At 45.7% G+C, this 26,949-nt stretch overlaps 1 protein-coding gene across 5 annotated transcripts in view; it reads left to right on the top strand.

Annotated features, from left to right (window-relative positions):
• The window catches only part of TRIM55 (tripartite motif containing 55), a 227,787-nt gene that overhangs the window by 121,466 nt on the left and 79,372 nt on the right, over positions 1-26,949 (top strand). For all 5 annotated transcript variants that reach the window (XM_075353219.1, XM_075353223.1, XM_075353220.1 and 2 more), the window contains exons 5-8: positions 18,426-18,659; positions 23,972-23,994; positions 24,081-24,205; positions 26,521-26,726. In XM_075353219.1, the coding sequence (XP_075209334.1) occupies positions 18,426-18,659; positions 23,972-23,994; positions 24,081-24,205; positions 26,521-26,726 (588 nt within the window). The remainder of the gene's footprint in view (positions 1-18,425; positions 18,660-23,971; positions 23,995-24,080; positions 24,206-26,520; positions 26,727-26,949) is intronic.

The raw sequence follows: 26,949 nt of genomic DNA, 5'->3' as shown, positions 1-26,949 counted from the left end.
CAGTGCATACCTTCAGGGACTCCACGTAGCTGGTGCTGGTCACAGGTAGGGAATCTTCAGTTTTGATCGTGACGCCACTCTCAGATTTGCGGTCAGAGGGGACCGCCACTGCAGATTAGGAGGCACCTGGGGCTGATGGTGGGTGCAGTCGGGTGTAGTAGCCTCCTGAGAGTGAGGCAAGCCCCAGGGCCCTTTGTAAAGCTGTAGTACCACAAGTCGCAGAATGACCACACACAGGCAGAGTGTCTTTCAGGGTTTTTACTCACTTCAGGTGGCAGGGTGAGTAACCCGGGCGTAGCTGGGATGAACCAGGTGGGAACCAGGTATCCTTCCGGCTGACTGTATGAGGGTGACTACAAACTCGCCTTCCTTAGCCCTTGGTGGTTTGGGGTGACCCCGACTTTGAGTCCCTATGGGGGTCACCCAGGGAAGATGCTCCAAGCCTCTCTCCCCTTCTTGTGTTGCCGTGTGCTTGTTCCCCGGGCCAGGCCACTCCAGCCTCTTGCCTCCTGTGACCTATGGGCCCTACTTGCGGTTACGTGGCTGCGGCTTTTGGTTGTTGTGGTGTGGGCTGTAAGAGCCCCACACCGGCAGGTTTAGCAGGGAAAGGTGAATCTATCCTCGCTTCGGGATCTGCCGCCCGGTTGGGCCTGGTTCTCTCTAGAAGTCTCCTTACTTCCCACTCCGTGCACTCTCTAGCTGAAGCTGGCTTTCAGGCAGCACTTCTAGTTGACCGTTCTCCCCCGTCTGTAGTCACTGCGCGGGCGCTGTTAGACAGCATCTGCCCCACAGGTCTGCTCCTCACTGAGCCCTCTGGAGTTCTCTGCTCTAACTGACTCACTGCTCCTCCTCTCCTGTTCTTGCCTACGCCACCTAGCAACCAGATTCTCTCACCACACCCCTTGAGAGGAGATGGAGGCTCTACCCCCTCCACTATTCCAGTGAAGGTGAAGGCTTGCCCCCTCCTGGGATCCCCAGGGGTCCTCTCATGGGTACATGTGTGAGACCTGATCACTATGCGCCTGTGTTCCACACCCCGGTCAGCCTTCTGGATTACCTGTATTGTACTGTCCCCAGCATGGGTGCAGTACTCAGTGGTGCCTGACCAGGTCAGGGGCGCCACATTCCCCCTTAGTTATCACCAGCACGTCCTCGGGCTGCAAGACAACATTTTAAAATGCATAAAACATTAAAACATGTAAAACATTTAAAAGCACCAGGTATCAGACATCACCACCCTCCACCCACAAGTCCGTTAACCCACCCAAAACCCTCTCACGTTGGCCGCGGCTTCAGCCACTTCTGGCAGGATGTAGAGGCGGCTTACATGGGCTGGTGGTTTCAGGGTATACCTGGCCTGGTGGATCCGCGCCTTCAGCCTCTTCTGGCAGGATGCAGAGGCGGCCTCCACAGTTGGTGCTGACCAGGTACCCTCTTTGTGGTGGTGAGCCAAGGCCCCATAAACAGGCGTGCTCTCTGGTCGCAGGTGAGCCAAGGCCCTTTTCTACGGACGGGCCCCCCTGGTTGCAGACGAGCCAAGCCCCTAAACAGGCTGGCCCTGGTGGTGGTGCCACTGGTGTAACTATTTACACTGCGAGAGTTTGTGGCTATAGCAAGTTCATAGCCTTAAGTTTGTTTCTCACAATAGTTCTTGTGGGCGCATTTCTTTAACGTTGCAAACAAAACTTGGCAAACTTTAACTGGTCAAAACTTCTTACTTTACTTTACTTTTCTTTACTCCTCTTTTTCACTAGGGCGAGGGCACGTTGGGCACTGGCACCTGTGACTTTCTTGCTCTCTGTCTCTTTCTTCACCTGTAGGATCTTTATCTTTCCGTTCTTGGTCTTCATCTGTTTCTACATCTGGTTCTTTATCTCTATCTTGTCTTTCTTGTCTTTCTTGTCTTTCTTGTCTTTCTTGTCTTTCTTGTCTTTCTTGTCTTTCTTGTCTTTCTTGTCTTTCTTGTTGCAGGGGATGGCTGTAAGGTTTGTTGGGACATAGCGTTACGTCCAGAGCATACAATCCTCTTTCGCCTTGATGCAGGGTGAACTGAACGGAATCTCCCATCTTTAGATTTCTACAAGGGTGTCCTCTTGGCAGATGAGCGTTCACATCTCTGCGGTTTACAAATATCCCTTCTTTTATTCCTGGTGCTACAATGAAGCCATAACCACTTTTCAAGTTGAAATCTTCCACTACGCCATAACACAAGGGTCCTCTAGCCTGGGCTTTGGACTCTCTCAACAAACGCTTCTCCTTTAGATCTCTGGCGGTGACTGCTCTCTGTTCAGGAGACTGTGGTGCTGGAGCAAACTGTGTTCTTCTGCGCCGTGTCTTGCGGGCTGGATCCATGCCTGTGGGCTCCCAGGTGAAGCTCTTAGGCAGCTCTTCTTCTGCAGAGGGGGTCAGGTCCTCCTCGTCCCAGCGGGAGTATGGCAGCATTTCCGGCTCTGAATACACAACTGCTACTGGTGGCACTGGAGTCGGAGTCAACCCTTCTGCTTCCTGGCCTCCTCTCCCCCTTAGTTCTTCCTGGCACTCCAGCTGTGGCAGTGCCGGGGATGGCTGCTCTTCGGCCGGCCCAGGTGAGGGACTCCTTGGTGTAGCTGCTGCAGGAGTTAGCAGGAGACTCTTTGGGGTATGCGGAGGGGGTATGTACTGGCTCACCAACCATTGTGGAAATTTGGCCTCCAGGTCAGCCTTCATCTGCCAATATGCAGGGTCTTCACCCACCGTGGGCTGCCTATCAGGAACCTCTGTGGACCGGGGAGCGGTGTCTGCTCTGGCCTTACAGGCCGGGGTAAATGCTGAGGTAGTCTTTCCTTGGCGGGCCGCGCCTGGCATGGCGGCGGCCTGGTCTTGGCGGGCCGCGCCTGGCATGGCGGCGGCCTGGTCTTGGCGGGCCGCGCCCTGTATGGCGGCGGCCTGGTCTTGGCGGGCCGCGCCCTGTATGGCGGCGGCCTGGTCTTGGCGGGCCGCGCCCGGGATGGCGGCGGCCTGGTCTTGGCGGGCCGCGCCTGGCATGGCGGCGGCCTGGATCAGTGTCGCTGTTGCAGGGGGCTCTGTGCAGGCTGGGCTGGACGTCGCTGCAGCAGTCTGGGCTTGGCGGGCCGCGCCCTGTATGGCGGCGGCCTGGTCTTGGCGGGTCGCGCCCAGGATGGCGGCGGCCTGGTCCTGGCGGGCCGGGCAGGGCATCGCTGCAGGGACTGGGTCTCGGTGGGCCGAGCAGGGCATCGCTGCAGCCGCTGGGGCTTGGAGGGCCGCACCTGGCGTGGCTGCGGCCTGCTTCAGCGTCGCCGCACCGGACGCCTCTTCAGGGACCGCGGACGTGGCAGCAGGGGTCGGGGCACTTGCGCGGGCCGGGGCATCATTCGACTCACCCGTTGTTGGTAGCACTGGGGTCTGCGTCGTCGCCGTCCCGCCTGACACCCGGCATGCAGCTCTCCCTTCATAGGCCCGAACCGCCGCGGTCAGCTCCTGCAGTTCCATCCGTTCCTCCCGAATCTGCTCCACGACCCGGGTCTCCAGCCGGTTGCAAAACTGGGCCAGCTCTCGGTACCACCAGGCAGCGGAGCCTGGTTCTGGGTTCCTGCGGTCAGACGCCATTTCTTCTGCGCCGTCTTCTGCACGGTCTCCCAGCAGTGGACTCTTCGCTGCCTCCTGTAACAAGCTGTCCAGTTTCTGCTCTGCCTCTTTCAGCAGCTCCTCTCCCAGCAGCAGGCTTGTGGCTTCCTTTCCTTCCCGCCGTCTCTCGACGCTTCCACTCTCATAGCCGGCAAGGTCAGAACTCTGCAGGGGATCTCTGGGTAGCCACGCCTCTTCGTGGGCGGTAACTTCTTCCAGCGCGGGCTGCTGTTGTTTTTCAGCGCGCTTTTCATGGTGGCAATATGGCGGCGCTTCCAATTTTTCAAGCGGACCGCCCAGGCACATGGTCACCTGTCTGAACAGGTCTAGTCCTTATCCTGTTCGTGACGCCAGATGTGAAGCCCCGCAGGTGTTGTGTCGGTGCATTACCTTCAGGGACTCCACTCGGCTGGATCTGGTCACAGGTAGGGAATCTTCAGTTTTGATCGTGACGCCACTCTCAGATTTGCGGTCAGAGGGGACCGCCACTGCAGATTAGGAGGCACCTGGGGCTGATGGTGGGTGCAGTCGGGTGTAGTAGCCTCCTGAGAGTGAGGCAAGCCCCAGGGCCCTTTGTAAAGCTGTAGTACCACAAGTCGCAGAATGACCACACACAGGCAGAGTGTCTTTCAGGGTTTTTACTCACTTCAGGTGGCAGGGTGAGTAACCCGGGCGTAGCTGGGATGAACCAGGTGGGAACCAGGTATCCTTCCGGCTGACTGTATGAGGGTGACTACAAACTCGCCTTCCTTAGCCCTTGGTGGTTTGGGGTGACCCCGACTTTGAGTCCCTATGGGGGTCACCCAGGGAAGATGCTCCAAGCCTCTCTCCCCTTCTTGTGTTGCCGTGTGCTTGTTCCCCGGGCCAGGCCACTCCAGCCTCTTGCCTCCTGTGACCTATGGGCCCTACTTGCGGTTACGTGGCTGCGGCTTTTGGTTGTTGTGGTGTGGGCTGTAAGAGCCCCACACCGGCAGGTTTAGCAGGGAAAGGTGAATCTATCCTCGCTTCGGGATCTGCCGCCCGGTTGGGCCTGGTTCTCTCTAGAAGTCTCCTTACTTCCCACTCCGTGCACTCTCTAGCTGAAGCTGGCTTTCAGGCAGCACTTCTAGTTGACCGTTCTCCCCCGTCTGTAGTCACTGCGCGGGCGCTGTTAGACAGCATCTGCCCCACAGGTCTGCTCCTCACTGAGCCCTCTGGAGTTCTCTGCTCTAACTGACTCACTGCTCCTCCTCTCCTGTTCTTGCCTACGCCACCTAGCAACCAGATTCTCTCACCACACCCCTTGAGAGGAGATGGAGGCTCTACCCCCTCCACTATTCCAGTGAAGGTGAAGGCTTGCCCCCTCCTGGGATCCCCAGGGGTCCTCTCATGGGTACATGTGTGAGACCTGATCACTATGCGCCTGTGTTCCACACCCCGGTCAGCCTTCTGGATTACCTGTATTGTACTGTCCCCAGCATGGGTGCAGTACTCAGTGGTGCCTGACCAGGTCAGGGGCGCCACAGTAGTGTTATTCATCAGGTACATACATGACAGTTTATACTAAAAAGATACCTGAAATGACAGGAATGCGTCAGCTGGAAAAACTCTTCTTAACCTGTACGATTGTATACTTTGATTCAAATCATTAACTATGATTGCATAAAAAAGATCCATCTTTTACCGATATTTTGTCACTTTTTGTGTCTGAAGACATATAGTACTTTAAATAAATTATTTAATTCAAGATTCTCTAAATCGTTTGTGTCTGGAGCAGGGGGTGTATAAGGGTCTCATTTTCTAACTTCTTAAATTTAAGCTAGATGACATTTGTTTGTGCAATGGTGAAGGTGATTGCCACCCACGTACATGCACTTTGTCCAGAAAGGATTACCATCTGATCACAGATTACATCTAGAGAATTTGGTTTTGCTGTTTTTTCCTTCCTGCTTAAACTTCTGGCACCCTCTTAAGCCAGCCTATACAGGAGAGCAGATGACAATCCCAAAAAAAGAGTTAGTCAAGTGGTGCATTTTCCCACAGACATGAAATGACCTTGTCATGACTGCAGAGCAGTAAATAAGGTTAAAGTGGATATGGATCCATATAGTTACATAGAAACCGTTTGAGTGTAATAACACAAACGTGTACATTGTGTTCTGCTCATTAATATACTGGTGACATGCATTGCTCTATACTTCTCACCTTAATATTGAACACCAGATTATACACTATTGCACTACTAATCTTTAAAGGGTAACTAAACGTTGAAATATTTTTTCACACTTCAGTGCCCTAATTAAAAAAAGCAAAATGATGGGGGTCCTAGTTCTATTGAATCTGTATCCCTGTAGTCCCAGTGCCGGACTGGTACCCTGATGGCTTCTTTCCCCTGCACCTCTCTGTCCTTTTTGTGGATCCCTGTAGCTTGGAGCCTCTGGTAGTCCCCTCCTGTCAGTTGTCAGGCTCTCGTCCGTCAATGTGAACCCTCTAGGGTCGGTATTCGGTTCCGTTCCCTGGCTCAATCATTACTGCTGGTGCCCCAAGATTCTTGGGTCATTGAGGTCCGTGAAGGTCCCCTCACTGTGCAGGTATTTGCTAGGCAGTTTAAAACGTTCACCTAACCTAGGGTCCTGTGCCCCGTCGGTGCCCTGGTTCCAGGGGTACCTCGTACCTCGTCGTACCATCCCTAGCAACCATACTCCTGTACCAGTCAGGCCACCATTACACGACCCAGTCTTGAGACACGTCCGTCTCCTCCACTCTACTCAACTGTCTCCTCTGACTGTCTCTCCTCCTCCCCCCCCGGGTTGTTGGCTAGTCGACTGGATCGGCTCCACCCCTAAGTAGCCATTCATTGGGTCCCAATTGGGTCACCCTAGTCAGTCATCCCTGTCTGGGTGAGGGAACTGGGGATGTTATGTGTGTTGATTGGTACCGGCATTGAGCTTCCAGGTCCAGGTGACGAGATGCAGAACCTAGTAGTGCCCTGAAGGGTTCAGGGGTGCTACACAAGCTCCCTTGAGATGTTGATTTGACCTTCCTTGGGATTTGAACCTAAGACCCCAGTGGTGCAAAGCAGCAGTGCTAACCCCTGAGCCACCATGTTCTCAAATCATGCACTTTTATATGACATTATTTGATTTCTGACATTCTTAAGGGCTGGAGTTGAGTAAAAACATTCACAGGTATTAGTAGGTATATAGTGCTTCAGTTCAGTGGCCAGCGGTCACTGCAAATTTTTTTTGCTGAACTCTAATTAGGGTTGCTAGATAGCCACAGTAAGACATTTTAACATTGTCTTCAATTATTTTGTGGATAGTTTTGCTTTGCTTTTAATAATCTTCCATGTTGTACTTTCACAATTTACTATAATACAAAACCGCATTTTGTAATTTGCTCATCAACTAAGCTTGCATTTTAACTGGTACTGTTAAAATTGACAACCATAGGGGAACAGTTTATTGATTGTTGGATACTGCTTAATTTGGCATAGACCGCGTGTCCTACAAAATTTGGATGGTATATACGGTATGTCCTCATTCTGATATATATGTCCTTTTACTGGGCCCCTTCCTTGTATATATAGTCCCTGTTCTGTCTGTAATACATAAAAAAATCCAATACATTCTACTCACCTTCCCTCTGTTCCTAAGTTGCTGGTTGTAACACCTGCCTGCATAAACCGACTCAGGTAGGATGTAATGGACAGACTAGAGGGAAGCCCCTCACCAAGCAGGACCCCAGAACCCTGAAACCCTTTAACCCCTATACAGGGATTTGGAATTACACAGGGAACTGGAGATCTCTACCCGTGGAAGGCTGCAGTCCGATGAGAGTAGTCGTCAGGCACGGTCAAACCAGAAACAGCAGAACATGGACAGAATCGGCAGGCAAAGGTGTAAACAGAAAACGTAGCAGTGGTCAGATCCGGGGCGGGCAGCGAGGTACAAAACAGCAGGCAGAAGGGTAGTCAACAACAAGCAAGTCAGCGCACAGGAATCACAAAACAAACAGCACATGAGCCAGAATCAGAACTATCTCTGGCAGAGGCCAGCAGACAGGAGGGGGAATAAGAAGGGTGTGGTGTCTTCCCATTAGCTGTAGCTGAATGATGGTACTTCAGCTGGGAGACACCCGCCACCTACAGTCAGCCAACGGTACTGCAGATCCCAAGATAACCCAGCCCAGTGGATCATCGGAGCCTGCGCCCACCGGTGCTGCTGGCATCGACTCCTCTCCCATCACCAGCACCATTCACGGCAGGAACACTGCGTCGCCTGGCGATCAGAGCAGAAGTCGCTGGAGCAGACTCCGGCGGTGACGTAACACTGGTGCACTCCGGGCCCTTGTAGGACAGTATATGCAGGAGATGAGTGCCCAGTCACACAGGTACATGTGATGCACAGTGTCTGGCTTACAGCCTATTGATGACACCCATACTATTAGAGTGCCCTAAACTATATAGGTGAACCCCACAAGGATAGATACACCAATGCAACCAACCAACACTAAAGGTACTGGCTACATCCCACATAAAAATGGAAAAATACATGACGTATTGGTCGATATTTTGGCCAAAGTATGCAAGAGTCCCTACAACTAAATTAAATTGTATTTGGTACTAAAAAAAAACATTTTGGAAAGAGGGAAAGAATCCTTGTTCATTTTAAAATACAATTTTTCAGTCAATCATTTTATCAATAGTTACAGTATATCTTATTACATGGTTTATAAACTATCAGTTTTAATTGATAAAAACAATGCTCTTTTGTTATTAATATGCAAACAGCAATCATTAATAGAAGATATGCGCGATATTCCTTCCTGGCTTTAATATATCATGCTAGTTTGCAGTTAGAAATGCTGCATCATAACATTTGGAGATATAATATTCTAGAAGACCTTGAAGGTGACGGATTATTTCAGAGATGGCCTTTAGAAAGAGCATCTTAATTGAAGTACACTTTGAAACCAATCATCTTTCACTTGAACCTTTTTTATTCTTCCATGTGACACATGGTTAAGAATGAAAAGTGTTAGTGAGTTGGTCACTCTTGGGTTTGGGTCACTGTTTCGTAAGCTGGCTTTATTGGATGTAATGAAAGCTATGCGAATGTTTATTGGATTTAAATGTGAAGGTTTATTGGTTTGAGATTGGGTCAGGAGAACAATTTAAATGCAGAAAAGAAGAAGAATGAGGATTGAAATCACCTGCAGATGAAATATTATACTTTCTAAACGCAATGGATGGAGAATGTGAGTGTAAGTGATTATGGCGTTTAATCTCACAAAGGTTTGTAGCGAGCACATCTCTATGAAACTGGCTAACTGGACACCTCTAACAGAGTATTACATGTACTGGAAGGAACATAATTGGATGCCAAGTTTATGAAAAACTTATTCAGTTTTACAGTATTTTGTTTGTAGAGCTTATATTGAACATAACCCTGGCATCTGGAAATCACACTATAAACCAATACATTGTAGTGCGTGTGAGGCAGAACGGAGCCAGAGCAGAGCCATGGGCGTAGTGACCCATGACTCTCCTTTGCAGGGCAACGTAGGGTTAATGTAGTTACAGGCAGCAGACCGGGCTTTTGTGGGGTCAATAGTTTAAAGGGATGGGTTATAACATTTATAGGTTCAGGGAAGGAGGGGGGATCACCACAATGATGCGTTGGCACCAGCAGAGAAGGTCCCGCCCTCCCGCCCTATGGTTAATCTGTTGGGAAAATAGTAAAGCTAGTGGTTTCTAGAATTATTTTGCTTGGGTCATTTTGGCGAGCAGTGGTAAGGGGGGGTTCTTGTAGTTGGTGGAAAAGTTGGGGTGGGGGTGGTACATTGGGTGGATGGTGACCACCCTCCCCTGGTTATTTTAAACTGGTAATTGCCTGGCAGACTTTGGGGCTCTATAGGGTGGGGTCCCCTAAAATTCAGTGTTAGGGATAAGGTTTTCTGACAACAGAGGTGCCCCCAAGACTGTGGTCAAACGCAGGATGGTTGTTAAATAATATCTGGTTGTCCGTTAGGCGTTTGGGACTCCAAGTATCTCCCTTGTGTGTAAATAGTTATTATTAAAAAAATCCAGGTAGAGGAAAAAATTGCAGCACTCACATCAGCCTTCACTGTGGTTCTTTTATTTTTCAAAAGCGAGGCAGGTACATGTGGAGCGGGAAGTGAGGGGAAGCTAATGACGCCAGACGACGGCGAGCCGTTTCAAGTTTCTTTGCACTTCAACGGGTCCCTTTCTATCTGGATGTACACCTGTCTACTAAGCAGTGTTTACAGGATCTACACATAGCGGCTCAGTTAATAAGAATAGCAGTGCCTGGTTTCCTCTCCACGTTCACTTTATTTATTATTAATCTCATATTTGTTAATATAAGGGCCGATCTGGCCAATTTATCCAAAAAAGAGGTGTTATGTGTTTGTTTAAGGGAATTATGAATGAGAGTTGAATGGAAGTTAGAGTGTGGTTAGATAAGAGGGTAAGGAAGGATCTGCAATACGGCAGTCATGTGTATCCATATATACAGTGCTCAGCATAAATGAATACACCCCCTTTTAAAACCAAGATTTTAATTAATATCTCATTGGTAACAAGAACAATTTTGAAACATGTTCATATGACTGAGTTTCATGGAACATTTTTAACCCATAACATGAAAATAAGGTTAATTAGGAAATCTTCACTTTTACTCAAAATAGTTCATGTAAAAATTAACACACCTCACATTTAAAACTACTACATCTTGTATGATCTCCATGATTTTTAAGGACAGCTCCAAATGTTTTAGGCATGGTGTGAACCAGTTGGTGACATTGCAACATCTAACTTTTTCCATTTTTCAAGAACGACCTCTTTTAGAGACTGGATGCTGGATGGAGAGTGATGACAATTTGTCTCTTCAGAAGTCCGCATAGGTGTTTGATTAAGTCCAGATCAGGAGACATACTCGGCCACTGAATCACTTTCACCCTGTTCTACAGAAATGTAAAATATGTGTTTTGGATCATTGTCATGTTGGAAAAGTGCAAATCTACCAAGGGCAAGGAGTAAGCAATCAGGAACCTCTTGAAGGGAGATAAAGAAGCGCTGTGGAGAAGAAGAAAAGAAGAGTTGTGGTTGTATGGAATTCCCTACTGAGAAGAACAGAAGCCGCAATCTGTCAACCGGACATCACCTTATAAGTGTGCTGTCTTCCCGGCGCCCAAATTAAAGATGTGTCTGATAGTGTATCAAGACTCTCCAGTGCTACAGACGACCACCCAAGTCTACTAATACACGTAGGACACTACATACAAATTAATCAAACCTCTAAAACAAAATACTTTATTACTCGCAGTTAAAACCAAAATACTAAAATACTATGTAGTATAATAACACACTTTTGCACTTTTTCTGGTAAAGGGTGTCACTTTGTGGCAACAGTAGGCTAAATAGGGATAGACTAGGGGCAGCCGAAGAGGAGTGGGGGTACCCAAAAATTATGGTGCACCTCCGCTGGTAGGTATGAGAAAGGGAGGGAGCATTTAGTCCCCTGTCTAGTCCTTTCCTGCCTATTATCCATAAGCCTAATTGAAATATAATTGTTGACTTTCACAGACAGATTCCCTACTATCCCTTCACTAATTTGTTAGCCTTTTGTGCACTCACTTCACTTGACTATGGTTTTTATTATACTTCATAGTGTTTTAGTATTTTGGTTTTAACTGTGATTAATAAAGTATTTTGTTTTAGAGGTTTGATTAATTGGTCTGTAGTGTATTATTCCTCTATTTCTCTATTCTATATATGTTCTTTAATACACATAGAATCAAATGACACAGCAAAAAAGGACCTAGAAAATATATGCACAGACATTGAAGACCTAGGCTGAAAAGTGAAGAAACTGGGAGCACAGGTCGTCTTCTCATCTATCCTCACAGTGGATGGACATGGAACAAAGAGATTGAACAGGATTCTACAGGTGAACAACTGGCTACGTCAATGGTACCATCAGCAACATTTTGGTTTTCTTGACCATGGAGTGAATTACCTGTCTGATGGACTCCTTGCTAGAGATGGGTCGCATCTTACGAAAACAGGAAAACACATATTTGGTTGACTCCTTACTACACTCATCAGGTGAGCTTTAAATTAGAGTAATATGAGATGGGAAACATACGGCCAGGAAAAAGTAAGCAGCTAATGAATTATTTTGAGAACCCTGCTGTATGATCTGGACATAAAAAAAACAAAGACAATAAATTGTGAATGCAAATAGAGGAGCAAGAGAAACCAACTATAAACTGATATGTGTCTATACAAGTGCACAGATCATGGGAAGCAAGCATGGAGAATTGGAGCTACCAACACAGGAAGAGAGATATGATGCCATAGGCATCTCTGAAAGTTGGTGGGATGATACACAAGATTGGGATACAAACTTGAAGGCTGCAATTTATTTATAAGAAACAGGCTTAACAAGAGGGAGGAGGTGTTGTATTGTATGTTAGGAAAGCCTATATCTCCAAGCTTCAGAAAAGGTAGTTCTGTAGAAACTGATTGGGTAAAAATACATGGAGTGATCAACAGAAAGGATACTATTGTAGGTGCTTATTATAGGCCTCTTGGACAAAATGATGATTTGGATGATGTCGTCTGTTGTAGAAACAAGTGACAGGTTCTGGGCCAGAGTATGTTTGTATCAAAATTGGGGACCAAAGCCCGGGAATATTGTTTCAGCAAAAAATATATGCGTTATTCCCATAAACAAATTTTATTAAGATATAGAAAAACACACCAGCAGTGTAAAAGAGATTTTTTGACCATCAGGTCACAATACACATGATACAATACAATATCAATTGAAAGATAGACATTAAATATTTAAAAGAGAAAGGTTACACATATAGGGGATCAACTCGAGGCTCAGGACTTAACTTTGAGACCGTATTAGGGTTTATTCAGGCAGCGCCACATAATAAAGAGATGTAGAAGGTTTGCTGTCCATGAAAGTCCAGGTGAGTATATACCGATGCTCTCCAAGTGTCCCCTTAGTTTTTATATTAACAGGAGTGAGACATCAATTTCTTTAAATTAGCAGAAGTGAGCCATCAATTTCATGGTAGATTTACAACAGTCTCCACCTCGACGCGTTTCCCCACATACTATACATGTGGTTCATCAGGAGGCCAAGGAGATAAGGTATTAGATATGCAGATCCATGGCACCAATCAAGCAGGATCCACAGCCGATCAGACAATGCTAGAAAGATAGTGCTGCCATAGTCCAGAGAGGCGTCAGAGTATGTTTGCCTTAAGACTCTACAGATTAAATATATTCCCTTTCCTTTGGGAAGGAGAGGGTTAATGTCAATATTCCTTGCCAGCAAGCATTCTCATTAACTTCCCAGGTGTTTCCGGTTTGGACTACTCCCAGTACCTTTCTATACCTGTTGCTCCAAGTAGAGGGAGACAGTTTTTCTCTTACTCATTTGGATGCTTGGCCTGGAGGTGGAAGGAGCTGGTGGAGCCCTCTCTGCAAGTTGCAGTGTAGATTGAAGTATTGGTCCTGGCTGCAGCAGTTCGTTGTTGAGTTTCCCCCTATCTGTCTTTTCTTCCCTTGGTGTTTTATTAGTGCAGCGGTTGGGCTAGTGTTCCTCACTTGCCAGCTCACTAGCCAGGGATATTACAGGGTCTGCCAGGGTCTCAGGTATCCTGTGCAGCGACAGGTGTGGAACCTGTATAGGGACTGGCTAGTAGTGTAGGATGCAGGTGAGTGAAGGAGGTGTCCCATCTTCTCCCTCACTAGCACTAGGGCCCACCATTGTTAAAGTGTCCCTGATGTAGCCTGTGTTTTTTAGTGTCTTGCGTCATATGCCATACTTCCTATAGTCACTACTGTGACAGATGAGCTCTTTACATCACATGTCTTTTTTCTCAAAACAAGTACTACATAGTTGTGGCGCCCTGGACAAGCCAGGACGTCACAGGTACTGCAACAACACACCCCGGTTACGCACATCAGTGACACACGCAAATCCTTGTTTCCTCCCTCCAGGGGCTGATGTCCACACCAGGTGTAGTGGAGCCAGGTGGTTGGCCCCACCCACTGAGGAGTTCACAGTCCTGGAGGCAGGAAAAGGAGGTCAGAGAGAGAGAACGGTGAGGGAAAGTGAAAGAAGAGGAGTGAAGTGATAGTGGAGCAGACTGACCGTGTCCGGGTACATGGCCCGGGCACCCAAGAGCAAGGTTGGCAGACGGTGGTGACCGTCTGCAGGAGACGCTGATTGACGCATAACCGTAAGGACCGTGGACGGACGGTGGCCCGCCGGTACCGAACCGGGGAGCGAAGAGCACCATTCGGCAGGGCCTACAGACCCCGACCAGGCTTGGAGTCGCCGTTAAACCGGTCAAATCCGTCAGTGACGGGAACCTTCGGGGTTTCCCAGCAGCAAAGACCCGAATGAAGGCAACCGCTCAACCGTGAAGGGAAATACAGCTACCGCCACAGCTAGAGTTCCCAGGGCCAGAGCCTGCGGGCAAAAAGGGGCTCCTCTGGCAAACACACCGCTGGGGAGTGGGCTACCAGTGGGAAGCCATCGGGGCCGAAAACACAACACAGGTGCAGGAAGAGACAGTCACCGCCAACCTACCGGGAGTGACCACCGCAGCCGCCTGCGGGACCCGTCCATCCAGCCGTTTCTTTTACCAGAGACTCCGTGTACATTATTGGCTGAGTGAGTACTACCGTGCCGTCTGGCACTGCGCTGCCCCCCGTGACCCTGCACCTCGCCAAACCCCGTCATCCACTTTCCAGTCACCATCACCGGGCCCCGGGACCACCAAAACCCCCTACCTACGGAGGGCAGAGAAACATCTCGGCTGCTCCCTGTCATTGCTCCCGGGATCCCCGTCCAGAGCAGCGGTGGTGTCCCAACCTCACCACAACCATGGGTGGTGTCACGGACTGACTTCCCAAACCCCAAAAACTATTTCCCTTTCACTCACGGGCGAGGAGCACCGCTCGAGTCCCCGGATCCGGCCCACCGCTCAAGCCACCGAGCAGCAGCAGCGCCGGACCCGAGCGTGGTGAGCGCAGCATCCCCTCCCCGCCCGCGACATAGTGATCATGGGAGATTTTAACTAGCTAGATATTTGTTGGGAATCTCTCTCAGGCAAAATGGTGCAAGAGTGATATGTATGATATGTGTATGGTGCTTATGTGACATGTGTGTGCACATGTGCTTGTGGGACTTGTGCTGTGCTTGTTGGATGTATGCGTGACAATTTTCTGATGCATCTGTCACAAATGAGAGAAAAATGGATGTCTGAATAAGTCAAAGAGCAAAAGTTGTTGAACTTTGCATTGCAGTCTGATATCTTTTCTCACTGGGATAAGGGGTCATATTGTATGTGGAGTGGTGGAGCTTGTCTGCCCGGAGGGCTTTTAAGTCCCAACCTGGTTCTGCCACAACCACACCCCAACAGAAGAGGGCCTTATGTGTGTTCTCCTGAGGTGCGAGGCAGTAGTCCTTTTAAATGGACAGTGAGTGAAGCTATGGTGTGAGTTATACTCACCAATTCACCCGGAAACATGGGAAACTTCCCAGACAAGAGTTGGCAAATCTGCCCTGACACTGAACAATGGCATCTAGCTTCACTTCATGAAGGTGGAACAGGCCATGGACGGGACATGGCATGCTAGAAAAAGGAGGGAAGGGGGAGATAATTTAAGAAAGTTGGAAAATATGTCTGTATCTAGTGGTTGCACAGCCTGAGATTAAGCTTATACTATGATATATGAAAATACTTTGTTAAAAGGCTATACACACGTAGTCAAAATTGTTGATACCCCTTGTTTAATGTTTTGAAGGTTGCTTTTTCCAGACGGCATTTTTCAGCTCTTTCCATAGATGCTCAATAGGATTTAGGTCAGGGCTCATAGAAGGCCACTTCAGAATAGTCCAATATTTTCCTCTTAGCCATTTTTGTGTGTTTTTAGCTGTGTTTTTTGTGTCCTCCTGTTGCAAGATCCATGTCCTGTGACTGAGACCAAGCTTTCAGAAACTGGGCAGCACATTTATCTCTAGAATCCCTTGATAGTCTTGAGATTTTATTGTACCCTGCACAGATTCAAGACACTCTGTGCCAGATGCAGCAAAGCAGACCCAGAACATAACGGAGCCTCCTCCATGTTTCACAGTAGGGACAGTGTTCTTTTCTTGATATGCTTAATTTTTCAATCTGTGAACATTGAGCTCATGTGCCTTGCCAAAAAGTTCAATTTTTGCCTCATCTGTCCATAAGACATTCTCCCAGAAGCTTTGTGGCTTGTCAACATGTAGTTTGGCAAATTCCAGTCTGGCTTTTTTATCATTTTTTTTCAACAATGGTGTCCTCCTTGATCATCTCTCATGAAGGCCACTTGGCTCAAACAACGATGGATGGTGTGATCTGACACTGATGTTCCTTGATCTTGAAGTTCATCTTTAATCTCTTTAGAAGTTTTTCTGGGCTCTTTTGTTACGATTCGTATTATCAATCTTTGATTTGTCATCAATTTTCCTCCTGTGGCCACATCCAGGGAGGTTGGCTACAGTCCCATGGATCTTAACCCTTTCAGCCCCCGAGCATTTTGTGTTTTTCCGTTTTGTTTTTTTCCTCTTTCTTCCGAGAGCCGTAACTTTTTTATTTTTCTGTCAATCTTGCCATATGAGGGCTTTTTTTCCAGGACGAGTTGTACTTTTAAATTAAACCATACGTTTTACCATATAGTATACTGGAAAAAGGCAAAAAAATTCCAAGTGCGGAAAAATTGCAAAAAAAGGGTGATCGCACAATAGTTTTTGGGATATTTTATTCAGTGTTCACTATATGGTAAAACTGATGTGTCATTGTGATGCCTGAGGTCAGTGCGAGTTTGTAGATACCAAACATGAATAGGTTTACTTGTATTTAAGGGGTTAAAAAAATTCACAAGTTTGTCCAAAATAAGTGGCGTACGTTTTGCGCCATTTTCCAAAACCCGTAGCGTTCTCATTTTTCGGGATCTGAGGCATAGTGACGGCTTATTTTTTGCGTCTCGAGCTGACGTTTTTAATGGTACCATTTTTGCGCAGGTGCTACGTTTTGATCGCCTGTTATTGCATTTTGCGCAAAATTTACAGCGACCAAAAAACGTATTTTGGCGTTTGGAATTTTTTTGCCGCTACGCCGTTTACTGATCAGATTAATTGATTTTATATTTTGATAGATCGGGCATTTCTGAATGCGGCGATACTAAATATGTGTATATTTTTTTAACCCTTTAATTTTCAATGGGGTGAAAGGGGGGTGATTTGAACTTTTATGTTTTTTATGTTTTTTTTTAATTTTTTAAAACTTTTTTTTAACTTTTTTTTTTTTATTTTACTAGTCCCCCTAGGGGGCTATAGCGATCAGCAATCCGATCGCTCTACTCTATCTGCAGATCACAGCTACAGAGCTGAGAACTGCAGATTTGGTGCTTTAATTTCAATGCCGGCTGTATTCCGGCATTGAGAGGAAGTGACTCAAGTTAGCTACAGGCGTCATCACATGACACTGTGCTACCATGGCAACCACCGAAAGTCACGTGATCATGTCACGTGACTTCCGATGGGGGCAGAGTAAGTCACTGTCATTGCGGCGCGCATATACATCTCTCTGCCAGATTTTGGCAGTGAGATGTAAGGGGTTAATGGTCGCGGGTGGAAGCGATTCCACCCGCGACTAGCAGGCACACATGTCAGCTGTTGAAAACAGCTGATATGTGCGCGGATCACCACGACCTGCCTACGGCAGGGGGCGGGGATTAACCTCACACGATTCATGATGTACCCAGTACGTCATGGGTCGTTAAGGGGTTCAATTTCTGAATAATATGTGCAACTGTAGTCACAGGAACATCAAGCTTCTTGGAGACGGTCTTATAACCTTTACCTTTAACATGCTTGTCTATAATTTTATTTCTAATCTCCTCAGACAACTCTCTCCTTCACTTCCACTGTTCCATGTTGCATGTGGTACACACCATGTCACCAAATAGCACAGTGAGAATCTGTAGCCCTATATACAGGCCCACTGACTGATTACAAGATTGTATACACCTGTGATGCTAATTAGTGGATACACCTTGTTTTAACATGTCCTTTTTGTCACATTATTTTCAGGGGTTCCATCATTTCTGTCCAGGCCTGTTTCATGAGTTTTGTTTTTTAAAAATTCTGTGGAAGCATGGTTGAAAAGCAATGCCTGACTTTCATTTGTTCATTTTCATAGATTTTTTATTTATTATTACGTTGTCAGATTCAAGTTATTTCTGTGACCATTGTGGATTTTTCTTACATTAAACGAGTTGTACCAACAATTTTGACCACATGTGTAGCTGATTGAGGCTAGTTTAAAAGGAAAACCCTCTGAGTGAGAGAAATTGCCAAACCTGTGAGCCAATTTCTTCATAAAATGTAATATCTATATACAAATACTTCCACACATACACTCACTTACATATGTATACACATGCATACCACGCATATACACACATGTACACACATACACACAAATACACACAGACTTATTGTACAGACATACACACACACATAGACACAAATACACACACACATACAGTACACACATACACACACACACAGACACACACATACAGACATAACACATACATGCACAGTGCACAGATGCTCACACACATAGACACACACATAGACATGTGTATACACATTTAGGTATACATTTATTTTCTCATTTCACTGTAACACCTTATATGCAGTATACATTGCATTGTCCTTTTCTTTCAGGACAACTGCCGGAGACAGAAAGAACAGCTGTGTGAGAAGTTTGATTTTTTGTATGCACTTCTCGAGGAAAGGAAAGGTGAACTGACTCAGATTATCACAAGAGACCAAGAGAAAAAACTTGAATATGTCAAGTCTTTAATGAAAAAGTATACAGATCATATGGAAGTGGTCGCAAAACTGGTAGAATCAGGAATTCAGTTCATGGATGAGCCTGAAATGGCGATGTTCCTTCAGGTGAGTGTATAGGAATACATGTGATTTACATGCATGCATCTGATATGGCTAAATAAACCTTTGGCTTAGGCCGGTTTCACACATCCGGCTTTTCGCCGGTTTGCCGGATCCGGCGCTCTCCCGTACAGACAATACAGTACAGTGACAGCGCTGTAACTTCCGGGTCACATGCGCCGGTCACATGACAGCATGTGACCGGCGCTTGTTGCGCTGTCACTGTACTGTAGTCACTGTATGGGAGAGCGCCGGATCCGGCGAAAAGCCGGATGTGTGAAACCGGCCTTATAGAGAGCTTGTGTGGCTAGTGGATCTCAGGTCTGTTTAACCCCAATTACATTATGTTTCACTGTGCTTTGGGCACTTGAAAATCTAAATCAATTCAATTGTGTCTACTTTTCCCAATTTATTTTTGTTTAAAAAGTTTATTTTTGAAATTAACATGAGCACAGCATGACCCTTCCATATGATCTCCAAATTCGCTGCAATCATGAGAGGAGCCTGATGCTAAGTGTTCAATTGTCTTAAGGGGGCTTCACACGCTGCGACATCGCTAATGAGATGTCGTTGGGGTCACAGAATTTGTGACACACATCCGGCCTCGTTAGCAACATCGTAGCGTGTGACACCTAAGAACGACCGTTAACAATCAAAATTACTTACCTTATCGTTGATCATTGACGCGTCGTTCAAATCCCAAATATCGTTGCTGTTGCAGGTTGTTTGTCTTTCCTGCGGCAGCACACATCACTACGTGTGACACCGCAGGAACGACGAAACACACCGTACCTGTGTCCTCCAGCAACGAGGTGGGCGTGTATTACCTTCGGCAGCTCTCCGCCCCTCCGCTTCTATTGGACGGCTGCCGTGTGATGTCGCTGTGATGCCACAAAAAACGCCGCCTTAGAAAGGAGGCGGTTCGCCGGTCACAGCAACGTCGCAAGGCAGGTAAGTCCGTGTGACGGGGCCTAGCAATGCTGTGCGCCACGGGCAGCGATTTGCCCGTGACGCATAATCGACGGGGGCGGGTGCTTTCACCAGCGACATCACTAGCAATGTTGCTGTGTGTAAAGTGGCCTTTACAGCATCAGAAAGGAAATAAAGCAATTCATGGCGCCAGTAAAAAGTTGTCCACTAATTTAACATTGATGGCCTATCCTTAGGAAAGGTCATCAATGTCCCCACTGATCAGCTGTCTCCGGTGCTAACGGCGGCAGCAGGCATCCAGAAATGCTTAGTTACAGAGCTGCTCTGTCTTCTTATAGCGGCTGCCAGGTACTGCACATCTGCCTCCTATTAATTTGAATGGGAGGTGGATGTGCAGTCCTCGGCCACGGCCATTACCAGCTGACAGATAGGTAATGAATGTAAAAGTGTACAAACCCATTACTAAGACCCAAATGAGGGACCCCACTTGTGCCATAAAATGTACTGATGCGGTATTTTAAAAAAATGGGTTCTCCAAATCAGACAAGCATCTCTGCACACAGACGCTGCACACAGACGCTGCACACAGACGCTGCACACAGACGCTGCACACAGACGCTGCACACACACGCTGCACACACACGCTGCACACACACGCTGCACACACACGCTGCACATACATGCTATAAAGAGGGTTGCCAATCAATCTATAGTGGAGTGAAAACAATGTGATCACCGTGTAATCAGGGGTTACTTTGACCGTTCCCTGCACTGATGACTCGGGCAATCGGCTACAGAGAGAATACAACTTAATTTGTTCCATGTAGCCCATGCTCCACTAAGGCTGGGTTCACATGCCCTGTAATGATCCATTTGTAATGGATATGATGGAAGTCTAATAACAGATATATTAATGGATTGTAGAAATGGATCACTTTTTAAAGTGATCCGTTACCTTATCAATTATCATTATAGTCAATGGATATGTTAACGGAACTGTTATCATGTTACAGAGATAGATAGATAGACAGACAGACAGATACAGTGCCTACAAGTAGTATTCAACCCCCTGCAGATTTAGCAGGTTTACACATTCGGAATTAACTTGGCATTGTGACATTTGGACTGTAGATCAGCCTGGAAGTGTGAAATGCACTGCAGCAAAAAAGAATGTTATTTCTTTTTTTATTTTTTTTTTTAAATTGTGAAAAGTTTATTCAGAGGGTCATGTATTATTCAACCCCTCAAACCACAAGAATTCTGTTTGGTTCCCCTAAAGTATTAAGAAGTATTTCAGGCACAAAGAACAATGAGCTTCACATGTTTGGATTAATTATCTCTTTTTCCAGCCTTTTCTGACTAATTAAGACCCTCCCCAAACTTGTGAACAGCACTCATACTTGGTCAACATGGGAAAGACAAAGGAGCATTCCAAGGCCATCAGAGACAAGATCGTGGAGGGTCACAAGGCTGGCAAGGAAGGGGTACAAAACCCTTTCCCAGGAGTTGGGTCTACCTGTCTCCACTGTTGGGAGCATCATCTGGAAGTGGAAGGCTTATGGAACTACTGTTAGCCTTCCACGGCCTGGACAGCCTTTGAAGGTTTCCACCCGTGCCGAGGCCAGGCTTGTCTGAAGAGTCAAGGCTAACCCAAGGACAACAAGGAAGGAGCTCCGGGAAGATCTCATGGCAGTGGGGACATTGGTTTCAGTCAATACCATAAGTAACGTACTCCACCGCAATGGTCTCCATTCCAGACGAGCCCGTAAGGTACCTTTACTTTCAAAGCGTCATGTCAAGACTCGTCTACAGTTTGCTCATGATCATTTGGAGGACTCTGAGACAGACTGGTTCAAGGTTCTCTGGTCTGATGAGACCAAGATCGAGATCTTTGGTGCCAACCACACACTTGACGTTTGGAGACTGGATGGCACTGCATATGACCCTAAGAATACCATCCCTACAGTCAAGCATGGTGGTGGCAGCATCATGCTGTGGGGCTGTTTCTCAGCCAAGGGGCCTGGCCATCTGGTCCGCATCCATGGGAAGATGGATAGCATGGCCTACCTGGAGATTTTGGTCAAGAACCTCCGCTCCTCCATCAAGGATCTTAAGATGGGTTGTCATTTCATCTTCCAACAAGACAACGACCCAAAGCACACAGCCAAGAAAACTAAGGCCTGGTTCAAGAGGGAAAAAATCAAGGTGTTGCAGTGGCCTAGTCAGTCTCCTGACCTTAACCCAATTGAAAACTTGTGGAAGGAGCTCAAGATTAAAGTCCATATGAGACACCCAAAGAACCTAGATAACTTGGAGAAGATCTGCATGGAGGAGTGGGCCAAGATAACTCCAGAGACCTGTGCCGGCCTGATCAGGTCTTATAAAAGACGATTATTAGCTGTAATTGCAAACAAGGGTTATTCCACAAAATATTAAACCTAGGGGTTGAATAATAATTGACCCACACTTTTATGTTGAAAATTTATTAAAATTTAACTGAGCAACATAACTTGTTGGTTTGTAAGATTTATGCATCTGTTAATAAATCCTGCTCTTGTTTGAAGTTTGCAGGCTCTAACTTATTTCCATCTTATCAAACCTGCTAAATCTGCAGGGGGTTGAATACTACTTGTAGGCACTGTAGATAGATAGATAGAAAGATAGATAGATAGATCGACAATGGATAGATAGATATAGAGATAGATAGATAGATAGATAGAGGGATATATAGATAGAATCATAGATAGATAGATAAATAGACAGCTTGTACAGCTATTTAGCAGAAGATAAAAAAGTGACGTGAGATCCCTCCCAATGTTCATATCCAGCACAACCATGCAACCCTCAGCTTTGTGCTGCACCTTGGCTGTTTTTTTTTTAAAAAAAGGGGGGGAACTCACATCATTTTTTGTTTAAAATATTTCTTTTTAATTCTGCTAAATAGCTGTACAAGTTACTTATCTCTATCTATTTATCTATCTATGTATTCTATCTATATATTTTATCTGTTTTAGCTATCTGTCTATCTATCTATAACACACACAGAAAGTCACACACACACAGAAACTGTTTGGATGTGTGCGGTAATACATTGGCTGTTTTGACAGTTACCCTGGATAGTTATCAGGTGGCCTATAGCAACCAATCACAGCTCTGCTTCTATTTTGTCATAGGTCAAGGAGGTCTGATGGTTTCTATAGGCAACTAAGGACATTCTTAGTACAAGAAGCTTATGTGTCAGTTAATATGATTTCAGTGGTGAGAGGGGGAGAGGGAGAGTGGAAAGAGACAAAGGGAGATTGAGAGAGAGACTAAGTGGTACTTTCCACGCTGCGACATCGCTGCCTATATATCGTCGTGGTCACGTCGTTAGTGACGCACATCCGGCGCCGGTAGCGACATCGCAGCGTGTAACACAAATGAGCGACGATCAACGAGCGCAAAAACGTGCAAAATCGTTGCTCGTTGACACGTCGTTCATTTCCATAATATCGGTGCTGCTGCAGTAACGATGTTGTTTGACGTTCCTGTGGCAGCACACATCGCTATGTGTGATGCCGCTGGAACGACAAACATCTCCTTACCTGCGTCCACTGGAAAAGGAGGAAGGAAGGAGGTGGGCGGCATGTTCCGGCCGCTCATCTCCTTCCCTCCTTTTCTATTGGGCGGCGGTTCTGTGACGCAGCTGTGATGTCGCTGTGACACTGAATGAACCGCCCCCTTAGAAAGGAGGCGGTTCGTCAGTCACAGCGACATCGCAGAGCAGGTATGTGCCTGTGACGCTGCCGTAGCGATAATGTTCGCTACGGCAGCGATCACCACATATCTGTTGTGCGACGGGGGCGGGTGCTATCGCGCTCAACATCGCTAGCAGTTGCTAGCAATGTTGCAGCGTGTAAAGCCCGCCTTAATAACGATCCCGGGCAATGCTGGGTTCTACAGCTAGTATAGGATAAAATTACTCTACTTTCTATGGAGATTATATAGGAATCCGCTAACAACACAGTCAGCATAGTACATGTAATGTTCCAACTATCCCCAGCTAACTTCTCTGGTGGCTTCAGGCACAGTATCAGAATTTGAAGATCATTCAGATACTGAGCCCATGTCTCTGGACATCAGATGGAGACGTGCGCTCTGGTAAGTGCTGCCCGCAGCTGTTCTGCCACCTGCTGCCACGACCCTAGGAGCCGGCTGGTAGCAGCACCAAAAAGGCCGCAATGTAACATAAAACCAACACTTGCATAATATATAGTATGAGGGCTGTTCTCCAGCCAATTATTTTGAGTGCAGCACGTTTAAGACCATTAACCTTTTCATTACCTACAGAAAATCAGCAATTGCATCTCAGTATAAGATTATAACGTTTCCCTTTTATTTACCCGCAGAATTCTAAAGGTTTATTACAAAAGTAAGTAACCATCATTACAATCCAGACACATGGATATTGTTCTGTATTAATCAATGATCCCTGACATACAATGTTGAATGCTTTAGGATTACAGAAGCATCCAAAGGATCCCAAATGGAAAAAATTGACTCCGGGTATGAAAATATGAGTCACTTAACAGTGGAGCTCAACCGAGAAGAGAGAATCATTAGGGAAATTGACTTTAATAGGGGTATGTACTTTTTTACTACAATTTCACACTTGAATCTAATCGAAGAATAAGTATTCAGAGTTGGTAAAAAGAATAGCAGGGAATCTGTCAGCAGATTTTTGCTATGTAATCTTACTGTATCATAATGTAAGAGCAGATACTCTGATTCCAGGGATGTGTCACTTACTTGGTTGTATTTTGCTGTTTGAATACAATCAGTGTTTTATCAGCAGGAGTTAAAAGGCAAGTGGCAATGTGCCTCCTAGACAAACCAACCTCCACCACTCATTAGCAGCTCTCTGCTCTATACAATATATATACGAAAAGCTGTGGTATAAGCACAATTATACACAGCTCAACAACTGCTAGATCTGCAGAGAAAACTGTGACTCTGTCATAACTGCTGCACCCAGTAACCTAAGTGATAGATCACTGGAACCAGGGTCTGTGTCACTACCTCATGGTGCTGTCAGAGAAAATAGCAAAAACCTGCTGACAGATTCCCTTTAAAGCATAAAGAAATCATTTAGAGCTTTTACCCTTTTTTAGTTTTTTTTACATTAGCGTCATGGCTTTTATTCTTAGCACACTGTAACAGCCATGACAGATACCAACCAATCATGATGGACTCCAGTGTCTTCACATGACTCCACTGTCTTCATAGTCTATCACAAAAGTAAGTACATCCCTTGCATTTTTGTAAATATTTTATTATATCTTTTCATGGGACAACACTGAAGATCTGACACTTTGATACAATGTAAAGTAGTCAGTGTACAGCTTGTATAACACTTTAAATGTGTTCCCCTCTAAATAACTCCACACAGAGCCATTAATCTCTAAACCGCTAGCAACAAAAGTGAGTACACCCCATAAGTGAAAAAAGCCAAATTGCACCCAAAAGTGAACCCGTGGAAGCCTGATTGGCAGGCGAAACGGCCGTCATCCTCTGTGAGGGACCCGCATCCAGGTCTCCTCTCGCCTATTTTATCCTGCACCTTTCTTTGGAATAAATATTACCGGCACAGCAGCTGAGTGCAGTCTGTTCTTTCTTACCTTGGATATTATGGACTTTATTCCTTTTTGACGTGCACCCTGCAACCGGTTGATACCGTATACCGGAGATATACCTCCCGCACAAGTGAGTCGCCATAAGATAACAGCAGTAGATTAGTGGTGCAGGACTTGTTTCTTTTTGATGCCTATTCTGTGTGGAACTTGTCTTGTTAAACCACTGTATGGTCTTGGCCACTGTGTTGTAGCTCAGTCTCATGGTGTTCTTATAGCCTAGGCCATCTTTATGTAGAGCAATATTTCTTTTTTTCAGATCCTCAGAGAATTCTTTGCAATGAGGTGTCATGTTTCCTTCTAGTGACCAGTTTTCGAGAGTGTGTGAGCGATAACACCAACTATAACACACCTGCTCCCCATTTATATCTGGGACCTTGTAACATTAATGAGTCACATGACACCAGGGAGGGAAAATAGGTAACTGCGCAAAATTATCACTAAAGGGTGTATTCATTTTTGTTGCCAGCTGTGTGTTGAGTTATTTGAAGAGCACACCAAATCTACACTGTTATATAACTTATACACTGACTACTGTACATTGCATCAAAGAGTCATATCTTCAGTGTTATCCCATGAAAAGATATAATAAATTATTTACAACATCGTGAGGGGTGTACTCACTTTTGTGATATATTGTAGGTTTGCATTGGAGTTTTTCTTTTTATTTGCAGCAAGAATATCTACACTTTTATTAATATTACTAAATAGCTAAAACTGAGCGGTAACAAATTCTTAGGTTTAGCTCCTCCGAATAATATCTATTAGACATAGTGCGGGTTCGCTTGTGACTACCATGAGTAAACGTGAAATGTAACATATTGTTATATATGTTCATTCCCTGTTTTGTTTGTGTAGTTTTTTTTTGCCTATTTTCAGTTTATTTTAACTCTCTCCAATATGTTATAACAAGCGCTCTTATTGGACCAAGTTGGAATCTGATGGATCGTCAACATCAATAATATCACAAAAACACCCTCACCTATAGATATCCTCTTAGCCTTATTAAGCTTGAATATATATTGTTGCATCAGTTATCTATGTATTAATAAAATAATAATTAATATATAGTAAGAGCCATCAACAGCAGCAGCTTTGGTTGTTGTCAGTTTCCAGATACTTACAGGAACTGTGTTCTCTCCTGCAAATTAAATGCACTAAAGAGAAAAGACAGTAAAAAAAAAAGTTATTTTACAAAGATACAAATGAAGTTTGATTAAACAGTAAATAACGTAAATAATAAAACTTTATATTTTCTGTCTTCTAAGGTGAACAGGAGGAGGAAGAATTGGCTGAGGACGAAGACTTAGAAGAAGCTCATACAGAGTCTTCTGGTGAAGAAGACACCTCAGACAGAGTGACCCAAAAACCTGCCCCTCCATCGGAGACCACAGCTAAAGCTACAAGCCAAAGCGAAGAACAGACCTCATTTCAGGAAGCAGAACCGCCAACCCCAAGTTCCTCCGCCCCACAAGTAAAATAGACATAACTCAAACTAATCATGTACTTGTCTGTGACACTTCTGCTAATGATTAACATATTGTTCAACCCAACGAAGATGACGTCTCATAGAATGTTGCTTAGGTTTGTAGCTAAAGAACAAGATATTTAGTTATTTTGGCCATATAGTTAAGAGGTCACACTAGATCTTGCTGCAGTGGAATATAGGTTCTCATAAATAACCATAAAAAAATAAG

This window comes from Anomaloglossus baeobatrachus, chromosome 6 (assembly GCF_048569485.1).
Source record: "Anomaloglossus baeobatrachus isolate aAnoBae1 chromosome 6, aAnoBae1.hap1, whole genome shotgun sequence".
In the NCBI taxonomy this organism is placed as follows: Eukaryota; Metazoa; Chordata; class Amphibia; order Anura; family Aromobatidae; genus Anomaloglossus; species Anomaloglossus baeobatrachus.
Note: the sequence above shows the minus strand (reverse complement) of the source record. Positions and strands in the feature narration are given on the sequence as shown.